Raw genomic sequence first — 21107 nt, 5'->3', positions numbered from 1 at the left:
ACTTGTTTACTCACATTGGGAGGATGTGCTGGGTATTTTTATGTGCACAGAACCTCCTGTCAAAGGCATTGTCAGACAAGAAAATTGGAATGGCTTCACAGAGCTGTTCTTGGCCCAGTGACCCAGCTGTTTGGCTTTTCCAGTCACCATCACCACCAGGACTCCAAAGGCTCCCCAAAACCCCTGGCTTGTATTGAAAGTGCAATCTTTGTTCTTGCTGCTGGGGAGGAACGTCCCTGTTCTCCACAGGTTCTGAGAACAGATCCTTAAAGGGTTTGGTTTCAGTCTGGCCAATTCCTTGTGGTTCTGTGCCACATTGCACTGAAGCTTTTACAGTGTGTGTTACTGTATCCCACTGGTAAATAAAAAAGCACTGCACCTTTAGCTGTGGTCAGCACAATGGCATCAGTGTTAGAGTAGTTACTGGTTTTTACTTGGCAGCAAATGCTTTTGGTAGAGCAGCACTGTAACCCAGTCTGTGGGGAAGAGCAGGACACTTAAAAATCTGCATGTATTCTAACTGAAAATCCTTTTTATGTCTGTATTTCCTACTGACTACTAGCAGTTTTCTTCCTTTTGGAAAATAAAAAAAGTCTTCAGTTGGAATTAAATTAGGCTGTCTTCATATTCAAAAATACTGATTCTGTTGAATGTCAACCACTTAATTAAAAATGCTGGTTTCTTCTCAGAAGTGAGAGGTGCTTCTTGAACACAGGGATGAGGCAGCAGAGACCACTTCTTCCTGTAGTAATTAGGTAAATTGAGAGAATTTACACATTCTTTATTTCAGCACTGTTGAGGCCACAGTTCCAAAGCATGACATGATCACAATTTGTTATCTAAGAGTGCTGAATACCCAATTCAGGCTTTGGGCATCTCAGGGAGATACTTCAAGCTGGAATAAAGCCACATGCCTTGACTAAACCTAGTTATATTGTGCAGACTGAGCTTAGCTGAGGACCTGGCCCTTAACTGTTCAGAAGTATTAATGTATTCAAAATTGTACTTTTTATTACTGTCCTGTGCTGTGTCCCCCTACTGCTGTATGTAATTGATTCTTTGCACTGTTTAATTTGCAACTTGTTTGTAGATTTCAGTATAAAAATAGTTTTCTTTTTAAGATTATGTAGGAACTTATATTGTATGTGAGTTTATTGCATTCTGTACCTTCAAGGTTTACATCCCTCAAAAGCCATTTTGTCTGCTACAAACTGCTGTAATCCTTTGAGCACCTCCAGCCATCTTCTCTTTCTAGGGCTTTTGTAGTTAAACAGAATGGATTTTTATTTTTGTAGCTTGTAACTTCAGTATGTATAGTAATTGTTTAGTAAGTAGTGATCAGAATACTGTAAAAATGTTGCTTTTAAGAGCTGTAACTTTAAATTAGTAGTAACTACTTACAAGAAAATATCAACATGTTAACAGTATAAAAAATATTCTTCAGTTTCACATGCTGTGATTCTGCCACATGGGGTTTATATTGAATGTGTTTGTTTATATGTTCTAAAGTGGCACTAAACAAGGAAAATAAGAGCCTTAAGTGCAAGAAATAGGTCAACAAATAAATTTTATAACATTTTAGGCAGTTTTCAGTTGACAAAGGTGACATTTGGAGTTTAGTATTTTTTTTATTTCCCACTGAGCAGTAAGAAAGGAGTGATCAGTATACTCTTGGCAGATCAGTTGTTTCCTTATGGTGTAGTTTGAGATCTGTATTAAGTGCCCAAATGTCTGTGCCATTCCTGCCCCTCAGAGAGCAGAACCCCAGAGCAAACCCCACAGCTTGCAGCTGTACAGTGTGTGAGATCTTACTTGCCATGAAAGAACCAGTTAGCATGATCTTGAATCTCCAAAATAAATATTGAAATCAAAATTGGCAAATTTTTCCTTGGCACCAAGCCATGCTTTCAAACCCAGAAAAACTGGTTTTCCTTTGGCTTTGAAGAGAAGGCAGGCTAAAATGGGAGGGCAAGGAGGTAATCCTGTAAAAGTCTCTGTTACAAAAGCTGTCTGGTTTATTTGCTGCAGAGGCACAGTGAGTGCTTTTGTCTTAAAAACATTTGTTGGTACAGTTGTTACATGGGCATGATATGGTGATTTGGGTCAGGTTCTGAACTGCCCTGTTCTGTGGTTACTTCACACAGGGAAACTGAAAACTTCAGCTGGTTGTACCATGGCCTCTCTGGGACTTACACTTCCAGAAGGGCTCTGTTCAGAAACATCTGCTCCATATTCTCCATAAAAACTTGTAAATACAGATTTTTCACAGCACTGGCTCTCTTGCTGTTAGATGAATTTCCTAATTCATCTGTTTGTCTTGTTATTTGTTCTGTATTTCTCTGTATGTAGATTTAAGGATGTGAATTAAAGTATTTAAACTCAGTTTTTCCTTTTTCTCACTATGCATAAAAACAAATGTGAGTCTTCAACTCTGCAAGAGCCCTGGGATGAGGATGACTGCCTGGGTCTGGGAGGGCTGCAGCCAGATGAGCTTAGGCATTTTGAGAACAAAGTTGTATTTTGTTGAACTCTGTGGCCGTGCTTCTGCCTGAGATTCCTGCTGCAGAATTAGAGCATCTCAAACCTCAATACATGGGTAAGATTCTAGACAGCATGATAATGTTATTTAGAGGTAAAACTAACACTGGTAACCTGCAAAGATCTCACCAGCTGCTTGTCCAGTCCTGGTTCATTCTTCTCCACCCCGGGGAGGAGCTGAGTTCGTGTGGCTTTTCAATAGGTGTGGTTAAAATGGTTTGAATTCCCAGGCTTCAACAGTAATGTGGAATGACCACGTTGTTCCTTCTCACCTTTGGTGCCACTGATTTGGCATCTTAAAACAGCTTCTGATGCTGCACATAATTTACTCAGAGAGGGACAGAGCCCTGCAAATGCCTTACCTGTCATGAGCATTTTTAAGCAGGAGTTATAGCAGTAGTTTTGGTGTCACTTGAAACGAGATGAGGCCAGAGGTGCTGTTGAGAGCAAGTCAGCAAAACTCACACGGGGCTTTCCTCAGCGAGGGGAAACGTGGCTGCTGGAGACCTTCAGGGATCAAGTGGCTCAATGCTTTCTCCTGATGGCAGCAGATGGGTTCGTTTGGGCCTTTGGAAGTGAATAAATCCTCCTGTGGGGCCACTTTATCATAGTGTCAGTTCCCTGCCCAAGTCCTCTCTCTTCCCTGCTCTCATTTGCACAAAAGAGAGAAGGGCTCTGGCCTCTCAGCTCTTGTATTGTGCCACAATCAAAGCTTTTAAAGACTATTTGTGTCTTGTTTTCCATTCAGGATGGGGTCAGAGCATAGATATTCAGCAGGTTTTTTCTTAAATGGGTAATACAATAGTTTCACAGAGCTTTCAGCATCACTGGCACTAATGTTGATAACCATCAAGGTTTAATGCCTCTAATGTTTTTAGAATTGCTGGAGTGAGCCATGCAGAGCACCGACTTGAGCCAGACTTTAGCCAAAAGTTGTGCAAGGAGTTTAGCACAGGTATGTGTGGGGAAGAACACAGGACATTAGCAAAGTGCAAGTCAAGACTGAAATTCTGAGGATTTGGGGGCCAGGGGGGTTGTTGTTTGGGAGGGGTTTTTGTGTATGTTTGTTGTTGTTTTGTTTTAATAGTAACAGTAAAAATACAAAGTTGTTGTGAATGAAGAGTAAAGTGGGTCGAAATAGGATTCAAGGAGTTCTGTATCAGACACTTGAGGACTACAGCTCTGGTTTCAGGGTATCTCCTCTTAACAAATTTATTTTCCTCTTCAGGAAAATCCCTCCTTGCAGAAGAGCTGCAGGCAGACTCTGCCTGTGCATCTGTGGGCAATGTGAGAAGGCGCTGGTGACCGCAAGGTAACAGATGGCCGGAGGGTCCGTGGCGAGCGCGGAACAAAGCGCTGCGCATCCCGGGCCGTGCCACCCAGCCGTGCCGAGGGCCATTGTCCCCGCCCGGCCGCGAAATCCCCATTCCACGCTTAGGAGCTGCAGAAAAGAGCCTCGCTCTCCCAGACCTGCAAAAGAGCATCTCCCCATGTCGTTGATTGAAAATATGGAAAGGGCAATGCATATAGAAATCTAATTATTGGCAGGCACAGCCCGGCTTTTAGCATGATAATTGCGGGCCATGGAGCTTTCTTGTGCACGGACCCCTGAAAGATAATCATGAAAGCAGAAGTTAAAACTATTGAATTTCCGTCATTCATTCAAAATTCGCTTTGATTATGTTGACACGATTTTTGTTTGTTCCTACACGGCGATGAGAAGCTGTTATTAATCACTTCTAAATATTTCAGAGACAAAAGGAGCTGCCCGGCCGGGGCGATGGGGACAGCGGTGCGGACAGGGAAGGTGACGGCGGGGTGTCCCTGCTGTCCCCAGTGCTAGGAAGAGGAAGGGGGAAGGGAAAGGGGAAGGGGAAGGGGGAAGGGGGAAGGGATCGGTGCCGCCGCCCCCCGGGACCCCCATCCCACCCCTCTCCCTCCCGCCGTCCTTAAAGCCCGGCCCGCGCCCGGCCGAGCCTCCAGCCCATGGCCACGGAGCGGGGCTCGCCCGGGCTGCTGGCCCTGCTGCCATCGCTGCTGCCATCGCTGCTGCCATCGCTGCTGCTGCTGCTGCTGCTGTCCCGGGCGGGCAGTGCCGACCGCTGCAGCTGGAGGGGCAGGTGGGTCACGGCCGGGACCGGGACCGGGGATGGCGGGGAACGAGCGGTGCTGCCGTGCTTGTGGGTTTGCTTCAGTCACTGGCAGGGAAATAGGACACAAATGTTCTCAAATATTACGTCCTTACCCACTTACGTTTTGGTGCCTTTTTACTTTTCTTTTAACTAATTATGCTGGTGCGGATTTGATTTTCGTAAATTACCTCAGCTAAAGTAACTGTTCTGAAAACAACTGAGTTGCACAGGCTTGAGTGAGAGCTCAGGAGCAGGGCCAGCATCACCCTTTTTATCAAAAACATTTTTCTTGATGAGTTTATATTGGAAATACTAAAAATAGTTTTAGAAAGTAGATCTTTAAACAAAATTTTTCAGACATAACGTTGCTGTGCAGCTCCTGCTCCAAGTCAGTGGTTCTCACCTCCATCCACCCACTCGCTGGTGGGATTTTCTGGACAGCTGAGCAGTGGCCAGTTGTACCACAAGGAAAAGTTTTGAGCTATTTAGGAATGAGAAGTTGCCCTCTGACATTTCTCTGCTGCAGGCGTCTAAGCGTGGATTTGGTGAAAGGGGCTGAGGCTCCTTCTCGTGCACCCAGCTGTGAGCATTCCCTGTCCCTCTGTGGCTCCTGCGTGGTGCTGCAGCTCGGATCCCAGGGGACGGAGGGAGGGAACCCAGTGTAGCTGGAGAAAGCCAATTTAAGGCTCATTAGGAGAGTTAGGAATAAGATCTGTATGTTCAGGTGGTGTGTGTCCTCTTTTCTCTTTTCTTCTCCTTTTTCTCTCCTCTCCTCTCCTCTCCTCTCCTCTCCTCTCCTCTCCCTCTCCCTCTCCCTCTCCCTCTCCCTCTCCCTCTCCTCTCCTCTCCCACCGTTTCTGACAGATGCCTGTTGCTCTCTGGCAGTGGTCTGAGCTGGGAGCCCCGCTCCCGTGCGGTGGAGCAGGTGCACCTGCGCTGCACCGAGGGCTCCCTGCAGTGGGTGTACCCAGCGCGAGCCCTGCGGGTGCTGCTGGAGCCCAACGTGGGGAGCGCCCAGCACAGCACGGTCTGCATCAAACCCGCCAGCGACTTCCAGGGCGCCAGCATCTACGTGGAGCGAGCAGGGCAGCTGCAGCTGGTGCTGAGCGAGGCGCAGGGGGCCCGGCCCCAGCACGTGTCCTGCTTCAGCTCCCCCAGCCCGCAGGGAGCCGCGCTGTTCCTGCAGGCCAGCCCGCAGAGGGACATCAGCCGCCGCACCGCCAGCTTCCAGTACAAGCTGCTGAGCAACCAGAGCGCCGCCGGCCCCGACTTCCAAAAGACGGCCCTGCTGGAAGGTGAGGGCAGGGGCTCCACTTCTGGGGCAGATCTAAGGTGGCAGCTGATCCCCAGGGAGCTGGTGCATCCCTGGTGACAGAGGCTGTTTTGGCATTGCAAAGGAGGCCCCTCTGCCTAGCAGTGCCCTCACTGAGAGCATCCTCTGTGCTCATTACTTTGCTGTGGTGGTATTTGCATACAGAGAATTTTGGTTTGCATCTGATCACAATATTCTTCAGGCTGGTAGTTCTGCCCCATTTCCCCTCGGAATTCACCAGCCCTTTTGCAATGGGATGTACTATAGTGTTATAAGTAACTGCTCTGTTTTTCTAGCTATGTGCCGTCCTTGTAACAACATGGAACTCCTTATGGCCATTTGCAGCAGTGATTTTGGTAAGCTGACTAAAGGGGAGTCATTCTACCTTTAATTTATATTGATTATTTGGATTTATTTAGTGTTTTTTTTCTTTGAATAATAGCATGACTGTGCTCTCTAATCTGGGAAAAACTGTGGAAAAGAATCTGAATGGGGGGGCAAAGTGAAACCTAGAATGGAGAAGCTTTGCTGCCAAAGTCCTTATTTCCTGCAGGCAGAAAGGTGATGAACTAAAACTGAACTGTGAGTAATCTCACAGGTGTGCTGCTGGCTCAACAGGTGTAGCTGAGTCATGTGTGTAGATGCACACTCAGGTTGAACGTGCTTGGTGTGGTCATTTTTATTCCCTTTGTTTGTATTTATTTTTACCCCAATTATGAATATGCCTTCTTCCCTCACAGTTTGCACAGTCCCAGTTTTTTTTCTGTAGAGACAGTGAGTTTTTTGCAACTTAGCTAAAGATTTCATGTGATTTAAACTTTCCTTCAGCAACATACTGGTTAGGTTTTATCCCTTATGAGGGAATACCATGGTTATTAGTCCACAACAAAAGAAATAATAAGAAATAGTTATCTGATAATACATTGCAGTATTTTTCAATTTTTCTTAATAATGCAATATAATTTTTTTCTTTCAATTTTCATTTGTTAATTTTATTCCCACATTTTCCCACATGCACCTTTGTACCTCTTTGCTTAGCACAAATAGCTACAGCTGTAGAGCTGCCTCTCCACATTGCCACAATTCCATCACTGTAAATGTACCTACATAACAAAATAAAACTACAAACTCCATATTCAACATTTAAAAACCCCACCAAGCACTGCTTTCCTACCAGGGCTTGCCATACTTTGAGGCTGACAAAATCAGACACCAGCATCATGGTGCAAATACAAAACCAGAGCAGAGCATGCTTCCTTAAGAGTGCTGGTAATTTTTCTTCTTCTGCTAAATGAATTGGTGCTCTCCAGCCCGTTGTTTGTCCTGGAGGAAGGTGCCAGTGTCCCCACCAGAGACTGACAGATGTGGGGGCCCAGGCACACAAAGGGGGCACTCACACTCTCAGCAGCAACAGAGCAGAAGAAACAGCCCTTTGAACTGACTCTATTTATGGCCTGACTTCCTTGCCCTGCACTCACAAATCACTATCATCACCTTTTTTGATTAGAGAAAATAGCTGCTAATGAAAGTGTAAATGACACTGGGAGTGAATGGGGGATTTTCCTTAGTCTGCAGTCACTGCACCCCGAGCAGTGCAGGAGCAACTTGGAGCACCAGGAACAAGTGCATTATAGCTGGTCAATAGACTTGACTGCATCTGATTAAAAATGATCACACAGAGGGAGACAGAGAGCAGAGACATCTGTTACACAAAATTCTGGATTCCCTTGGAAATCTAAATAAATGAGGAAGTTCTTGAAAGCTTTTGAGATAAGGTTTTTCTGCATCTTGGGTTGTTGAGTTTTCTGTACAAGAGTAAAGGAGGTTTGTGGCAGGAGGGTGATTGTGTAATCTTTCACTTGCTGAAGAGCTCTTTCTCAAATGTTGAATGTTTCTGAGCCTTCTATGGATGTGGGATTGAAATTAATTTAATTAGTAGAAGAATAATGGATTGCTGTGAAAAATGGGGGCAGTGACAATGATAAAGGTGGCTTCAGGACAGCACCTGTTAGATGGGATGCTTCATTCTCCATGTGATGGATGCAAAGATTGCTTTCAAACAGAGACAATGGCTTCTCATGCTTTCCATCCAGCTAGAATCCTTCTGGAAGAAGAAGGTACATGTATGCAAAGTGACTTTTAAATAAGGCTTCAAATAAAGTCACTTTAAGAGTTCTGAGTGTTCACCATCTCCCAAAGTTTCTCATCGTCTTTTGAGAGAGAAAAAACACTAAACCTTTAAATGAAGCATTTAACAAGCTCTCTTTTTTTTCCTGACCAATCATATTCTGATTCTTCTTGGATCAACCTCTGTTAGTGCTGTGAAAGGAAAATCAGTCAGGAAGGAGGTGTCTTGTCTTGAAACACAGACTGACAAAAAATTAATCCCTGAGCTGACCTCTTGTCATGAGCTTTTTTATCTTCCACTACATTGCATTATCAAGCTTTTTTCCTCTGGTGTAGCTGGTTTGAGTAGTCATAAAGCACAATTCCAAGGATGTAGCACAGCTTGTGTGGGGATCCCCTGTGCAAAGGATGCAATGTAAGCTCAGCACTGTGTCCCTGTGCAGGTGGTAGGTGTAAAATCTGCACAGCAAAGCTGCTCTCCAGTTATTTAATTGTGAGCTCACAGTACCTGAGCTGTTCTCCTGCTGCTCCATAACCACCTCCTGTCTTCTTCACATCTAGTGGTGAAAGGATCCATCCGAAATGTCTCCCACGACTCAGAGAACCACATGTCCCAGGTCGATGTCAGTGTCCAGAAAGTCTACAGGCAGAAAAACCAAATTTTCCAGCAGGAGGAAGGGGGTGGGGAGTGGAGAGGCCCCATCCAAACCCTTCTGCAGTGCAAGGTGAAGAAGGGAGGGGGAGATTTCCTCTTCACTGGGAATGAACACTTTGGGGAAGCCTGGCTGGGCTGTGCCCCTCGCTTTAAGGATTTCATCTTGGTTTACCAGGCTGCCAGAGAAAGGGGAGCCAACCCTTGTGAGTTTGAGCTCAACTGACATCAGAGACACTGTTGCTGGAAGTTGAAAAATTTCAGCCCAGTCTTTGGATACTGAATGTGGAGCAGAGTTAAAACCAAGGACTAAAGTTAACAATCCCACCCAAACTGGGACCTGGAGGATTTCCTGAAGATAATGGCTCTGTGAGCCCTGTGATCTCAGACTTTGAACTCACATTAATTTCTCTTTCTTCATTTTCTTTGCCTCACAAAATAACTCTGGATTTTGGAAAGACACTCTTTTGGGGAAGTTTAGAAAGCAGCCTGTGCTCAGTACTAGAAAAGTCTCTCTAACATCTCTTGCTCTGTGTAAATGTTATGTGCTTTTTCTCTAGATATTTTTCTCCCTTCCCCAGTCTCTGCTTGATTTCTCTTCCTTTACAGGCAAATGTGAAAACTCTCTCTAACCTAGGAGGAAAAACAACCTCTAAAGCAAAAAAATTCCTTTTCCTCACCAAGAACTACTTGATTTTTAAAATGGAACATAGATGCTCTGAAAAGCACATGCTCTTTTCTGCCATTGAAAAACATTAAGGAGTTTAATACAAGCACAGACAAAATGCAACTAAGTCGCCTCCTTGAAGTTCTGTTGAACTAATTTAGGATCAAGAATTGCTTAGAATGGTATTTTACCTAAATTATCTGCCTCTTTTCAATCAGCTTTTATTATTTGATTGCTGGCTCCTCCCACCCTCCCTTAGTGCTTTAGCCAGACTCACATAATTGCCTGTATTTTATGTAAATGGAATTGCTACACCATAAAATGATATACAAATGTGTCTACCACACAGAGCCCAATAAATGGTGTGAATAAACCCATTATTTCCCATGTAATGGCATCTGATTGCAGCCTGGGCAACACAGGGCTGACAGATGTGAGCCCATGACAGGGCCAGGAGAAAACTGAATGAGGAGAACTCTGGCAGGCCACTATTAATTGACTTTTGGAATGACTCCTCTTTTCTACAGTTCTACTTGGCTGAGCAAGATTCACAAATTGCTGTCTTGAACTTTTTTTATGGGACAAAATAGCTGCCAATGAAATGAGCTTTGAATAGGAGTCATACAATGACCACACTGTGACAGGTTTTTTACTGACACTGATTATTTGAGAAGTAGCAGCCACTTAATTGAGAGGGAATTAGGAATGGGGGAAGAAATGGGAGGGAGTTAGAGGGCTGGGTACAGAAATGCAGTCTGTTAAACACTAAGCAAATACAATTATACTAAAATGGGGAAGGTCTTGATAAGGATTTTTACATATATTCACAGAGAGCATAATTTGGAGTCTAAGTCAGTTGTTCTTTTTGCTGTGAAAATGTATTCCCAAACCTAAATCAAGAGGAAATGTCATTAGCAAGGAAGAAAACAGACCTTGTATAAATATGATCATGCTGATTTCCCTGGGGCTTCAGTACCTGCTCAGGCCTCTGGCTGTAGTCACAATCAAGTTTACACAGGCTTAAAAAACCTCTTTGTCTGTCTTTGGAGGCAAAGGTCTGGCAGACCTAATTGACCTCCTAATCCCAAGGACATCATGAGACAAGTAAAGATGAGGATTTAGTTCTTGTAGTACCTATCACACTGCTCAAGCAACACTGGGTGAGTCTGCAAATTCAGAGTTTCTTCCCCAAAACCTTCCTCAGCTCAATTCACTTGGAGAACTTTAGGTGGAAATGTTTAACTTGTTTCATGGATGGTTTGTTTGGGCTGATTTTTAAATCTGCTGAGGCACCAGAGCAGCTCCCTGCTGAGTTGTTTTCCACTGGCCACATGGGGAGGCAGCAGCTTGCAATTCCTCTGGGTGGTATCAGGAACCATCACCTATTGCTGCCTCCAGTGTAACTTGGACTGGCAGATGCTGGATGTCACCTAAGGCTTTTTGAAGCAATCCCACACTGTGTCTTTGATTGTCCATCTCCCTGCAGCTGATGACCATGGTTTTGCTTACCCAAAAAGGTCTCCAGTTTCTGGGAAAGATGATCTCATCCTCAGTGAGGATGCAGCATTACTGATAATGGGTGTGTGGCTCAGGGGAAGGAGGCAGTTTAGGACCAGTCCAGAGAACAGCACAGCTCTGCCTGCCCCTTCCCCAGATCTCCCATAACCCAGTGAGTGACGCACTGAAAGAGTCCTTTGTACTCTGTTGTGTCTTCACTTGTGCCTCCCTCCCTGCTTTGACCCTGGGCAGAGAACAGAACATTCAGAGTTTGGGTTTACTGTGAGTATTTATTGAATTCAAGCCATCACCATTCACCAGCCAGCTCCTGGAGTGGTCACAGGCACACGGACCAGGTGGCACAAAACCCATGGAGGTGGCACAAAACCCACGGAGGTGGCACAAAACCCACAGAGGTGGCACAAAACCCATGATGGTGGCACAAAACCCATGGAGGTGGCACAAAATCCATGGAGGTGGCACAAAACCCACGGTGGTGGCCCTGCCTGTGTGTGGCTGGCACAGCTACAAACAAGAACACACACAACCTGAAGTACAGGGTTGATGTACCAGTATAATCAACAGGTTTATAACTGGATAAGCATTTCTTTTTCTAAATATACTATTTTACTGATGTCTTTAGTTGAAGAAAAGATTAAACATTCAATTTCATTCAGCAACTTTTTTTAATTTGCTCTCACTTGTATGTTAAAATGCAAATCAATGCACGTCCTCATAGCATTAACACCACAATTAGTTCTTTTTCTAGATTAAGCTGCTTTCTTTTTAATACTAAAAAGAGAATTACAATTAAAATATATGCTTCTATATATCTTGTTTAAAACCAATGCAGCTCTGGCACGTACTGCCCAAGTAAAATCACTTCATTGTGTAGAGAAGGTTTTAAAATTATCATCTATCATGCAGTAATTGGCATTTTTCCTAAACACACAAACATTTATTACTAGTTATAATAGTTATATCACACTAGTGCTCCAATATATGCAAGATACCTGAAGCTAACCAAACCAATGTTTCTCAGAAGTGCAGAGATTGGTCCTGGGACTGCCAAGGTCACCATTTCCATCCCCAGACAGGTCATTCACTTAAAAGCTGGACTCAGTGATCCTTGTGAGTCCCTTCCAACTCAGAATACTCTGTGATTCTGTGAATTCCAAATTAACAGAACTTCACTCTGTGACTTCTAGTCATTCATAGCACAACAGAAAGCAGGACAGAGGTTCAGGAGCCCAGCAGAAGGCTTGTTTCACTGCCTGGTAATGCAGGGCACCTCATGTGTTCCACATGCTTGGTCCTACACCAGTGTCCAATGTCAAGAATCCCACTTTGTCCAACGAAGCAGAATAAAAGCTGCTCTTTACTTTGTTTGGGTGTCCCTCTAGACTATGGCCACAGAAGCCCATAGACTCAGAGATCAGTACTGACACCTCTTTAAAGTCAAGAAGCAAGGAACAGAGGATGGGACTTTCTCCACTGCACAGACTGCTGGAGCACATTTCTGCCCACAGCCAAGGGGACAGAGAACTCCTTCAGCACCCTGCTGAGTGGATCTGCAGCCCTGTGGCACAGCCAAGCAGCAAAAGGATTTCTCAGAGGGAACTGCTCTTACCTTTCACTGCTGAAAAACTGGAAGAGCAGAAAACCCAGTTTGTCATCCATTGTTGGCTCCCAGCAGGACACATCCTCCTTCTGCAACTTTTGCAGCATTCTGCTCAGGCTGGGAATTTTAGTGCAGACTGTGCTTTGGAAAGCAGAGACCCTTGAGAGAGTAGAACTGCTCCAAAGATCCACCATAAATGCCACATCTCATTCTGACCAAAAAATTGGAAGAAATGAGACTTGTGCTATCCTTGACAAAGTACTAAGAGTTTACAAACCAAGTAAAAATAGAGACACCAGGCCTGAATTCCTGAAACCTCTCTCCAAAGCACTTAGGCTAATGTGGAATGTAGTCACAGAGGTTCTCTTAAGCCTTCTAACAATTCCCTGCCAAACTGCCAGCAGTGGCTTTGTGTTCTGTTTCACCAGGTCCTGTAAGGGAGTTTTACAAATCCAAGTCCAGGAAGGTTCTCGTGTGAGCTTCCCATGGGCTACAAGAAAAAAGAGCTGGCACAGAAGTCCAGAGGCACCAACAAGGTAAAGGCCCAATAACTATGAGATCCAAATACCTTGATTGCCTACAGATTGTTTTAAAGTTGTAAGTAAGAAGTACAGATTTCTCTGTACCTGGTGAGAACTTCTGAAGACATACCACAACCCAAAGAATTAAAAATCCATCCCAGGAGGAATGGATGTATATCCTCCTTTGTGCTAATTCTCTGTATGTCAAAAGACTCACCCTGTCTGCCCACAGCCTTCATGCAGAGAGGAATCAGCATTTTCCAGGTAATTGCACTCTGTCTTGAGACTCCTCAAACTGGAGTCCCAAAACATGCAAGAAATCCAGTTTCTACCACCTGAACAACAAAAGATACACCAGCAGAGAATACCCCACCTCATAAAGAGGAAAAACTTTATGACAGGAGACCCTGCTTTAAGCTAAAGATACACCAGCAGAGAATATCCCACCTCATAAAGAAGAAAAGCTTTATGACAGGAGACCCTGAGACCAGGAATGCCTCCCCTGAACTCCTCAGCACACACAGAAAAGCCCACACTGAAGAGCCTTCAGTGTGAAGATGTGAAGCATGTTCTGGGTCTGAAAATGACACAGAATGCTTAATCCCACAATCTTCATCACAGGATGCACACCACTGCTCTGCAGAATGTCTTCCTGACAACCCTCTGGTGTATTCTTAGTGTCTGGGCTGATGTCATTTGTTTCCTGGTGGTTCTAAGACCATTTCTTTCCCATCAATTCTAGAAGTCTCTGCAGTTCCATTCTGATGAGATTTGTCATATTGACTTGTTATAACTCAGAGCCATAAGACCTGAACTGAGGGATTTTAACAGCTCTTTCTGTAGCATCTGGTGGAGTCATACACTGAGAACACCTGTATGGACAACAGTCTGTGCACGGGCAAAAACGCACAGTGAGACATCCCTCAAAGCCTTAATTTGTCAAGGAATTCTTCCTTTTCTCAAAGGAGTTATTGTTACCCATGGAACACATGAATTCTGTTGCTCCTTTACAGGAAACCATAGAAGCCACAGGGGCCACTGAAGACGTTTAACAAGGATTTGCATCATAACTTTGATTTTAGGGCAATCAAGACCTTTGCAAACCATTGTAGTTTTTACTATCACCATTTTGCTAAATCACTACCTAATGGCTTTAGCAATCCAGACCAAAGAACTGGCAGATTTCCTGGACTGCTTAAAAGAGATGATAATTGTTGTATCAAACGATCAATCTTTGAGACAGATTATCTGAGCTGCAAAGCAACTAAACTGAGATACAAGACCTTACCCTTTTATGTGAGAGAGAGAGAGAACAGCATCACTGGAAAACAGCCAGAAGGCCGGGTACAAGGCTTCAGTGAACTGCGCTTTGAACTTATAGATCAAGTTGTTACCCTTCTCCCCCACCGCCATGAACATCACAAAGCCCCCGTCGCAGTGGAGCAGCACCCCAACCTTGGTGGCCTTGGTGTTGGGCAGGTTCTTCTCCACATCGTTGTGCCAGGAGGAGAACTTGGAGTTGAGCCACTCGATGCTCCAGGACTTGCAGTTCCTGCCCAGGCGGCTCTCGGGGCCGTGCCGCTCCATGCTGCCGTAGCACACGCCCAGCCCGCAGAAGCTGCCCTGCTGCAGCTGCACCTCCCAGTAGTGCACGCCCCTCTTGAAGCACTGGAAGCCCAGCACCTGGCGGTAGTCGGTGAAGCGCTGGGGGTGGTACCTGTGAGCAGTGGAGGTGTCTGAGATGGACATCCTGGTGTAGTTCTCAGACAGAAGCACCGTGTGGTGAGCCGTGTTGTAATCCAGCGTGATGTTGGCAGCGTCTGCAATGACAGCAATCACCTGAAGGTGCTGAAGAACACAGCATGTGTATTTATCCTGTTTATTTATCCTCAGCACCTGCTGCCATGTTTATTTGCCAGCCAGTTCTTAGGGCCACAGTAAAAGCTGCTGGGTTCAACTGCAGCTCTAGGTTATACAACAGGCAAATGGAGGGAGAGTTCTTCCTTCCTGCAGCTCCACAGGATCCCTTTATCACCCAAATACACCCTGGCAAAAGGCAGTTGCTGATCTGGCAGCAAAAGGTATGCCATGCTGTATAGCATCTTAACAAGCCATCCTGGGCTCACATAAAAGCCTGCTTTACATTTAAAAACAATCCAGTGCACTACACTGTTTCTAGGCTACCCTAATGCTGTCGTTTTTGGGGAAACCAAAGTCATTACTTAAAAAAATTGTTTATCTTCAAAAAGATATATGGGTGCTGAAGATTAATTTGATTTATCTAGCAAAATAGCCACTTAAAAACCTCCTGCCCTCTTTTTCTCCAGAAATTTCCTTCCTTTGCAACAACCTATTAAGCTAACAAAACCTCCTCAGAAGTATTTTTGTCAGGTAACTACAGAGGACACATAACACCAGTACAACAAGAGCAAAGTTCATCTTTAAGGAGTGTGATGTTGGGTGTCTTACACTGCAAGAGCTCCTCTCTGGGTTTCTTCAGGAAGCTGTCCATGAGCTCTTTAACAGAAGCAGCAGCAGGAGCAGCTGCAGGTGTGGTGGTTGGTGCTGTGTCAACAGAAGAAAAGAGAGTTTGGCCAGTTGGGAAGAGACCGCACATGTTTAACACCCCATCACAGACACACTCAGGCTGGAGCTGATCTGGTTTAGCCTCCTGCTCCATGCAGGGTTAACTTCAGTATTAGCTCAGGCTGTTCATTGTCATGCCAAGTTTTGAAAATCCCACTCTCTGGACAACTTTTCTCAGTGTTTGATTGCTCCCACAGTGACCAGTAAGAGCTGAACTTTTGCTCAATACACTAACACTAATGACCATCTTATCATTTTAGGAGTAGTCCATGAAAATTAGAATAGGCATGATGAAAGTTTGGACTCACCAACTTTAGCAGCTTTCTTCTTCTCTTCTGGAGGGGGGAAAAGAAAAAAAGTAAACTGTGAGTTCTACTGGGAGGCAAAAGCCACTGGTAAGATTATGTCAGCTGTAACAGCATCACCATGGCTCTTCTGAAACTGCAGCAGTAAAGAGCTGACAGTCCAGCAGCTGCAGCCATGTACAAATACCCTCACTCTGGAAAGCTGCACATCAAGCACTACCTTCCAATTTGCTTCCTATTTCACAGGGTCACAAGCCTGGAAGGAGCTTGATCTCCCCTCCAGGAGCAGTGTGTTCAGGCACGTGGAATACTCCTGTTCCCATGAGGAACACTATTTCTTTCCTTTTTACAACAGAGCTTTTAGTGCAGCAAGAGGAGCTGCAGCTCCATTCCAGCTCCTGCTTCCCCAGCACCTGGACCAGGTGTCAAGAGCTCCCTGGAAGTAACAGAAGTTGTTTCTTAACACTTGCATTTACTTCAGGAAGAAAACATGGAAGACCATCCAAACAGACTACAGTGCCCATTAATTCTGGTACGTGGACAGGACAGCACTGAAAGGCCCCAGGATAATCTGCCACAAAGACCATCACCCAGCCCTAGACCGGAGGCAGCAAAATGTCTGAGTAAGAATCCTTTAATTATCACTTACTGGTATCTGTCTCCACCTGTGAAGTGCTTTGAGCTGGAGGAATGGTTTTCCCTTTGTGGGGCTGATCTGTGAGGGAGGAAGAAAAAAAACAGAGTATGAACAGGTCCTAAGCAGAACTCAATACATACAAATCTATAAAACAAACAAAAAGGTATTTGGCACAAATTTAAAAATACCTGCAACAACCAGAGGGTTGGGAGGCTCTGCCTTGCTTTACAGCTCACACTGACACCACCAGAAGCTCATGCACTCGTGTACCTGTGCAGCTCACAAGGCATCCATCCCCAAATATCCCAAAGCACCCTCCCTTCCCTGTGCCAAGGTGCTCACTGCAGGTCATCACTGCATCACCACCACAGCAAACAGCTCTTGGGAAACTGCAACTCTTATTTAGCAGTAAAGCCATGGTTAGAACATGATGTTTTGTAGTACTTACGTGGCTCATGGGGCTTTTTTCCAACAAAGGCTTTGTTTGGATGAGCTGCTGGAGGGGCCTTAGTTTTCACAGGTTTGGCTGCAATGGTGATAATTTACATTATGGTCTGTATGGCCAGGAACAGTCATGCATTAGTGAGGACATTTTTCCATCTTGTTTTTCAGCTATGTGAACAAACTGAAGTGATATTTGGCAGAGATGGGAGCTGCACACCCACGCCCTGGTCCAAAAGACAATTTGGCTTAACCCAGTAAGCAGAGCTTTGTTCCACCACACTCACACAACCAGCACCTTTACAGCTGGGTAAGTGGAGTCCTGCCACTCTAAAGCCTTTCAAATCCCCCCTCAAACCCACATCCAACCCTGATACAAAGTACCATCATAAATTACTCAAAGGAAGAAAGGCTGGGCTGTACAGAAGGGTGTAATATCATGATACTAATCAGCTTATCCAAGTATAGATAACAGTGAAGAAACACTGGCACATTTTGTCTCCCAGTTTAGCCAAGATTGTAATGTTTTTGTGTGGAAATGGAACCCTGCAGAGACTGGAAGACAATTCATATTAATCAACTGTATTTGTTGCACTTTTAAAAATATATATTTGGATTGGAAAGATCCCTCATTTCAGCTCAAAGCAAAACAGAAAATGCCAATTTCCCCAGTGATACAGTACCTTCTTCTTTTTTGTCCCTACTCTGCATCACTGAAATTTTCACTGCATCTTTGAGGACAATGGCAGCCTGGTAAGTGGAATGCATCACATTTTGGTCCATTTCAACCACAGGAACGAAAGCCTCTTTTGTTGATGTTTTTTGCAGTGCTGCTGCTCTCTGAAATGACAAATGAGAGACCACCTTGTGGAGCACACAGAGAAAAATACAACTAACTTACTTTAAATGGGGTGGAGTTAGTGCATTCATCTCAAACTCAAGGGAACAAAGGCTACAGTCAGACACAGCTCATGGCAAAATTCCAGCAGCAGCTCAGATGCCTTAATTGCCACTGGTACCTGAATCTGTGACCAGGTCACAGCACAGAGCTGCCACATCTCACACAGGTGACTCCTGCCCAGTGACCCCTCTGCTGTGGCTGAACTGGGGGAGTTACCAGACACCCCTTCAGCATTCTTCCACTGATATTTGTGTACTTTTCAGTACATTCTTTGATAGCAAGTTCTTGCACACCACTGCATTTCCATTTGACTGGAAGTCTCTGGAGAGCAGGAAGACCACAGCAGGTTTTTGTCATTCTGCATTCTAGAATGAAAAATTGCATTCATATTTAAGTGACACATTACCTTCAAAAACAGAACATCATCACTTTCAGTCAGTGCCATCTCAATCTGATCTTTGAGAGACTGAATTTCATTCTTCTTATTTCCCAGAACACTGTAAATATAATCAAATTTATTCCAAACTCTCTTTTCTTCTTCTGTAATTGCTTTCATGATCTCGTTTTCTCTTTCTTCAATTACAGCTTTTATTTCTGAAAACTCATTTCTGATCAATTCCTTCTTTCTTGAAGCTGTCTCCTGGAGCAGACAAGAGCAGATAGGCACTGATTTCAAAAGAACAGTTTGTAAACACAATAGTCATGAAAGCCTCTGAGGAACATGTGGGCTTCTCTTGAAACAAGCAAAGGAGGAGCTGTGAATTGCTGTATGGTTTGGAAAGAAAACTCCTTCACTCCCAAGGAATGGAGCCCATTCTGCGTCACCCTCACGTGAGGCTGTAAAACCTTGCACAGTGCCTGGTTTACTCCCACCTCCCACAGAGCTGCCTGGCCCTGCCAAAACTCCTCTGTTCTGTTCCTTCCTAGTAGCACCTTCTCCTGCCAATGCAGCCTCAGCACTACAGCTGCTGTGACAAGGGTACAGTCACCAACAGGCAGTGGCCAGCAGGTCAGTCACCCACTTACAGAGGATTGGCTCTGGTTTGTTTTCACCGTGCTCATTGCCCGGGCAGTTCTCTCACTCTGGTTATGCAGATCCACGAGTTTTTTCTTCAGCACCGACTGCAACAGGAGAGACCAGAAAGTATTTCAGAGAGGCAGTTGTCATGTCTGCTCTCAGTTTTAAATACTCTTTTAAGCATTTAGTACTCTCAGCTTAAAACCTACCTTCCCTAGAACCTCAGGGTGTGAAAGTCCTGCACAGGGTGGCTTGTGGCACCCACGCCCTCCCCACCTCTGCCAAGAGCAAGATTGTCACTTCACCAAGGACCCGGTGCTTTTTGCACACCAGTTCTCATGCTGAGAATCAATGTTACTTTAGCTCTCAGGTTGGACAAAGCTGATGCTACTGTTCACCCCTCTCCTTCTGAGAATTTTCTCATTCAGATATGATTTATCTATTCCTTTTATTCAAGATTCTGCTAAGCTCAGTCAGGGCTAAGTTCTGCAGCTAAGCTGTGCACATACTCACTGAACAGCAGGAGTCTGGCCACCTAAACTTTTTCAGGATTCATCCACCCTGATTTTCAGCTATGCTAGAAAACATAAAGGCCAGGTTTCCTTCCCTTCTATTCTGGGAACCTCCTTCTGGCTTTCATCTACATATTTGAGACCCTAGGATACATTTATAATTCTTCTTAAGAACTTCTGCAGAGGAATGTTAGCCCCTCAGGCTGTGACCAGCCTGGCAGGGAACAGAGCAGCAGAGGAGGCTCAGGGTTCTGGGTGATGCCACCGAGTAGGGGAAGGCTCTGGTGAGCCCAGCCCAGCTCAGCCCAGCCCAGGAACCCGCGATCAGCTGCCTGACAGCGCCTTCCCAGACCCCTGCCCTTGAGCAACATCCTGGAGAGAGGAGGAAAACCAAGGACTGACTCCGAGGACGTGGCTGTGTACATTTTTGAGGGCAGATAACAGCTTATCAATGCCACACATGAGATTTACAGCCGATGTCTCGCTCTGGCCTCCACCCCGCACTGCAGAGCGGCTCCCCAGGCACCGAGGGAGCCAAGGGAACACCGGGCTGCCCTTGGGAGGCTGTTCCAGCCCCGGGGCCACCGGCCAGCCCCGCTTCTCACCTGGGCAGAGGCTTTCGCCTGCTCCAAGGGGCTGGTGGGGCACAGCTTGTGCCCGAGCAGGCAGAGGGAGCAGATGCAGGCGCCGTGCTTGCTGCAGAAGAACTCGAAGAGCCGGTTGTGCTGGGGGCACTTGCGCTGCTGCAGGTCGCGCAGCGGCGGGCAGAGCTGGTGGTCGCGGAAGGCGGGGCTGTCGCGGTGCGGCCGCAGGTGCTCGGCGCAGAAGGACGCGGTGCAGGTCAGGCAGGTCTGCACGGCCGGCGCCTCCCGGCAGCTGTCGCAGGACACGGGGGGCTCCTGCGCCCAGCACCCCCCCGCCTCCCCGTCCCCGTTCTCCTCCTCCTGCTCCTCGCCCTTGGCCCCAGCGCGGCCCTGCAGCTGCTCCACCACCCGGCACAGCACCGTGTTCTTCTGCAGCTGCGGGCGGCCCGCGAAGGTGGCGCGGCACTGCGGGCAGCTGAAGCCCCCCGAGAGGCCGGCCCAGGTCAGCTCCAGGCAGAAGGCGCAGAAGTTGTGCCCGCAGGGCACCGTCACGGGGCTGCTGAACAGGCAGAGGCAGATGGAGCAGGTGAGCTCCTCTTCCAGCCCCGACAGGCCCGGCTCCGACTCCAGCGCTGCCATCGCCCCGTCCGCAGCCGCCTCGACAGCCAGAAAACAACCCGCACTCGGAGAAACGAAACTGGCTGAAGCTTTCCGGAAAACTGCGCATTCCATCCCCGCCCCGACGGGAGGGGCGGCAGCCGGGGGACGAACCCTGCGGCGCCCGCCCATGCCGGGGCCGGGCAGCGCCGGGGCGCTGGGGGCTCTGCCCTGGGAACGGGACCCTGGGGCGGGGACGGGACCCTCGGGGCTGCGGCCGGGCCGGGGGCTCCGGGCCGGGGTCGGGGCAGCGTCACCCGGAGGTGCCCGGAGCCCTCGGGGTGGGTTCGGAAGCGCAGCGGGGAGTCTGGGGACAGCCCAGCCCTGTCCGGCCGCCATCACCGCTCCAGCCGGGTTCGGGGATGCTGTGAGCCCCAAATCCCCCCGAGCACCGCCCCG

General features: G+C 46.6%; 2 protein-coding genes across 3 annotated transcripts; one reads left to right on the top strand and one right to left on the bottom strand.

The window, feature by feature from the left end:
* The first annotated feature begins 24 nt into the window (after positions 1 to 24).
* LOC130260486 (meteorin-like protein) lies at positions 25 to 11105 on the top strand. Its single transcript, XM_056505970.1, has 5 exons — positions 25 to 3493; positions 3767 to 4658; positions 5556 to 5965; positions 6279 to 6338; positions 8671 to 11105. Exons 2-5 carry the CDS (start codon positions 4525 to 4527, stop codon positions 8985 to 8987), a joined length of 921 nt encoding a protein of 306 aa, XP_056361945.1. The 5' UTR covers positions 25 to 3493; positions 3767 to 4524; the 3' UTR covers positions 8988 to 11105.
* Positions 11106 to 11195: 90 nt separating this feature from the next.
* On the bottom strand, positions 11196 to 20769 carry TRIM25 (tripartite motif containing 25). 2 transcript variants are annotated; one of them, XM_056505958.1, is made up of 9 exons: positions 20073 to 20769; positions 18964 to 19059; positions 18344 to 18577; positions 17720 to 17876; positions 17044 to 17121; positions 16608 to 16673; positions 15962 to 15988; positions 15537 to 15632; positions 11196 to 14887 (listed from the first exon to the last, which is right to left on the bottom strand). In XM_056505958.1, exons 1-9 carry the CDS (start codon positions 20688 to 20690, stop codon positions 14352 to 14354), a joined length of 1908 nt encoding a protein of 635 aa, XP_056361933.1. In that variant the 5' UTR covers positions 20691 to 20769; the 3' UTR covers positions 11196 to 14351. The 2 variants fall into 2 exon arrangements, with proteins under 2 accessions (XP_056361933.1, XP_056361934.1); XM_056505959.1 differs by having other exon boundaries at positions 14400 to 14784; positions 20073 to 20759.
* Positions 20770 to 21107: the final 338 nt, after the last annotated feature.

This window comes from Oenanthe melanoleuca, chromosome 18 (genome assembly GCF_029582105.1).
Source record: "Oenanthe melanoleuca isolate GR-GAL-2019-014 chromosome 18, OMel1.0, whole genome shotgun sequence".
NCBI classification, from domain to species: Eukaryota; Metazoa; Chordata; class Aves; order Passeriformes; family Muscicapidae; genus Oenanthe; species Oenanthe melanoleuca.
Note: the sequence above shows the minus strand (reverse complement) of the source record. Positions and strands in the feature narration are given on the sequence as shown.

Bases quoted from the DNA above. Each gene is read 5' to 3' on its own strand.
- LOC130260486 (XM_056505970.1), top strand. From the start codon at position 4,525: ATGGCCACGGAGCGGGGCTCGCCCGGGCTGCTGGCCCTGCTGCCATCG. The intron at 4,659-5,555 runs GTGGGTCACGGC...GCTCTCTGGCAG, and splicing joins CGCTGCAGCTGGAGGGGCAG to TGGTCTGAGCTGGGAGCCCC. The intron at 6,339-8,670 runs GTAAGCTGACTA...CTTCACATCTAG, and splicing joins CATTTGCAGCAGTGATTTTG to TGGTGAAAGGATCCATCCGA.
- TRIM25 (XM_056505958.1), bottom strand. From the start codon at position 20,690: ATGGCAGCGCTGGAGTCGGAGCCGGGCCTGTCGGGGCTGGAAGAGGAG. The intron at 17,122-17,719 runs GTACTGTATCAC...TCACCATTGCAG, and splicing joins TAGGGACAAAAAAGAAGAAG to CCAAACCTGTGAAAACTAAG. The intron at 15,989-16,607 runs GTAAGTGATAAT...TCCCCCCTCCAG, and splicing joins ACAGGTGGAGACAGATACCA to AAGAGAAGAAGAAAGCTGCT.